Consider the following 3,185-nt stretch of genomic DNA (forward strand, 5'->3'; position numbering starts at 1 on the left):
ACCGTCGTTAATTCTACTGGAAATTTTTTGAAATTATTTCGTATATAAATTTTAGCAATCCTTAAAAGTATTTATTTGAAAGCAATTTTATATTCAGATTTTAACAATGTTAGAAAATTATTTGCAATTTCAAAAGTTGATGATTTTTTTGCACATTTGATCATTTGATATATTTATTTGTTAATTTAAATTTTTGATTTTTTTTAAATATTTCTATATTTTATGGGATTTTTTAGCTATTTAATAATAGGATTTTCTTGTTTATATGGAAATCGCAAGTACACATATTTGTTTTACGGTCTTCACAGTTACAACAGGGAGAAAACACAACCTTACATATATAAATCTTTATTCTTTACACACGTGTCTGCAATAAATACGCGCGTACACACACGTGTATATATATATGTGTGGATACGCACTTTTCTGTATATACTATGTCGTGGTGTATATTCACGGGCAATTGCTGTTTCTACCAGGACCACCAAAGTAGAAATAAGTCCCCCACGATGAGCCTACACTCCCCAGCTTGTGATTGTAACAATATTGGTTGCTAACGATTTGTACAAGTCCTTGAGGGTCTGGGTCTCTAAGATTGTTGGATCCATCAATTACTTGAATGTTCTTGAAATATCCTGCCCTACCAAACCCTTCTTCTGCAAAGTGCCCACTTCCCATTTGAGTAGTCGTGTGTTGCCCGTTGGTGCCCAGATTTACGATTTCACCTCCCCAGTCAACTCTATCCGCGCCATCTGCTAGATTTGTGAATATCGAAACCGGCCAATACCCGACGTTTTTGCCGTCCATTTGCAGCCACCAGTTTCCTGTCCCAGGGTCCTACGTGCAATGGGTTTGGTTATATACTGTATGCAGCGGGTTTTGATGTTTTAGATTGTAATATTTGAAGTGTTACCTTCCACACAAGTATAGTTACTGAATATTGGGAACCATCGTAGCTTGACGGGGAAGCGAAGGATCCGCCAATAACGATTTCATTGTTTGTTTGAACAAACCCGGAGCAGAGAAGGTTGTAGCATCCTGATCTGTATGCATCGCGCTTTTTGAAGTGTCGAACAAATTATTCAGAGAGGAAAAAAGTCAGTCAATATGATCATGAATCATTTTGAAACAGCTCTAAAAACTGAACCAAATTTTTGAAATCTCACAGTCCAGTAAATGAAGAATCTGGCGTTATTGTCACCGTACAATTGATTGAAGACCTGTTAACAAGAGTACATAAAGAAAACATGAAAAGCTTTTGAATTAATGTTACTCATGGAACAAAATATATTAAAAACCGAGCCAAAGAATCAAACCTGCCATCCAGCTTCAATGCTATTAAGATCAGAATTTTGATAGCCTCCTGTCGCTAACCAAATCTGCGCCAAGCTGAATTCGTTGGGCGTCTGAACATTGGGATTCCAAATATTTATTGTGGCTTTGGTTCCAAAGAATTTTCCGTTCGGGTCACGCGCTATGGCGTACTAGAGTACATACAAAATACAAAAACGAAGGGGGTCAATGGCACATAAAGGACGAGATTATGACAACAAGCAGTATTATAAACACATGTTCACACACCTCATGGTTTGTAAAACCATTACTGGATTGAGGCTTGGGGATGTTTTTATGAGTCTTAATCCCGTAATTTTCAATGGAGTTTGCTCGCAAGAGATCCTCTTTTGTTGTTCTTCGGATCGGAATTGTGTTTTCGGAGCACTTTCCGTTCATATGCCAAAGCTGAATTTTAGCCTTTGGTTCATTCACACCTTCTGGGTGGAAACTGGGCTTCATCTGGTTGAACCAAGACAACAATACAAATTAAAAGTTTTGAACAAATAGCATACAAACGTTCTGAAATCGAAGGATATAGAGTAGTAAATTCTAAGGAACCTGGATGGTGTGGTTTTTTAGCAATGGATGATCGAATGCCGGTTGGTCAGCCATGAGGACACAGTCTATTATATCTCCATCTGGACTCTATTCAATATAGATATGGTATCAATGAGTTAATGCATAAAAGGATTAAGGATGTATACAAAACATAACGAATTTTTGACTTAGCAATATACGTACATTGATGGATTTAACAGCAGGCTTGTTGAGTCGCTCCAAGTATATACGTATTTTATCTGCTTCGAGACCTGGAAATTCACTTCCTTTTGCCGAATGTTTTATTATCATTGCCGTTATTACAGCGACCAGCAGTAAAACATTCATTGTTTGGTTCTTCAAGACAAGAGTAAATTGGAAATCTTTGGATTCGCCCGTAGAAATGGTGGTGTTAAGAGGCTTTTAGTCTGCTCGCTTTGGATTTATAGCCAAATAGATTGTTTACTTTTCTATACGGTACACTACAAACGTGTTCATGGGGTTTGGACTTCATTTTCTCCACTGCGTTTTCATGGATTTGTATACAACGGACAACGACATGCAACGAGAAATATCGCTTATACGTAGAATATATATATATATATTAGCAATTAAAAAACATCTTATGTATCTCTAACTATATTTATGCTTTTATAGAATCATATTTTGTTTATATATCTCTTACCTCTTTTTTATTTTTTCACTTACTATGTTCTTTTCAAAAGATTTATTTGATTATATGTTTTAGATTTATATATCATAGTTTTATAGAATCATGTTTTGTTTATATATCTCTTACCAGTTTTTTATTTTTCACTTACTATGTTCTTTTCAAAATATTTATTTGATTATATATTTTAGATTTATAAAAAACCGCATACAAATATTTGAACTTTTACATATTCCAAAATAAATATATGAACTATAAAGGTCCCAAATAAATATATAAACTTTTCAAAACTTCTACATAAATACCCAAACTTTTAAAAGTTTGTCAAATGGAACAATATTCGATGATGATTAAGTCATCAATTATGTACAATTCAGTTATAAGTTTAACGTTGTTAATGAATTTTGGTTTTATTTGGCAAATGTTTAAAATTTTAGATATTCATGTGAAAGTTTTAAAAAAGTCAGGTATTTATTTGAGATTTTTATAGTTTAAGTATTTATATGCGATCTTCCCTTAGATTTATATATCATAATCTAAAACTATCTTCACACTAAATAAATATGAATAGTATATCGATATTAGTAGTAAAATACGGTTATAAACGGTAATGATAGATTCCACCATAAATATTTATTTATAA

The 3,185-nt window shown here is 33.5% G+C and overlaps 1 protein-coding gene across 1 annotated transcript; it reads right to left on the bottom strand.

The window, feature by feature from the left end:
- Nucleotides 1–316: 316 nt before the first annotated feature.
- On the bottom strand, nt 317–2,273 carry LOC104801736. The gene is made up of 7 exons (XM_010525075.1): nt 2,077–2,273; nt 1,894–1,980; nt 1,582–1,794; nt 1,317–1,484; nt 1,167–1,220; nt 914–1,057; nt 317–837 (listed from the first exon to the last, which is right to left on the bottom strand). Exons 1-7 carry the CDS (start codon nt 2,218–2,220, stop codon nt 454–456), a joined length of 1,194 nt encoding a protein of 397 aa, XP_010523377.1. The 5' UTR covers nt 2,221–2,273; the 3' UTR covers nt 317–453.
- Between the last annotated feature and the right edge of the window lie 912 nt (nt 2,274–3,185).

Source organism: Tarenaya hassleriana, unplaced genomic scaffold, assembly GCF_000463585.1.
Source record: "Tarenaya hassleriana unplaced genomic scaffold, ASM46358v1 Cleome74, whole genome shotgun sequence".
Classification (NCBI taxonomy): domain Eukaryota; kingdom Viridiplantae; phylum Streptophyta; class Magnoliopsida; order Brassicales; family Cleomaceae; genus Tarenaya; species Tarenaya hassleriana.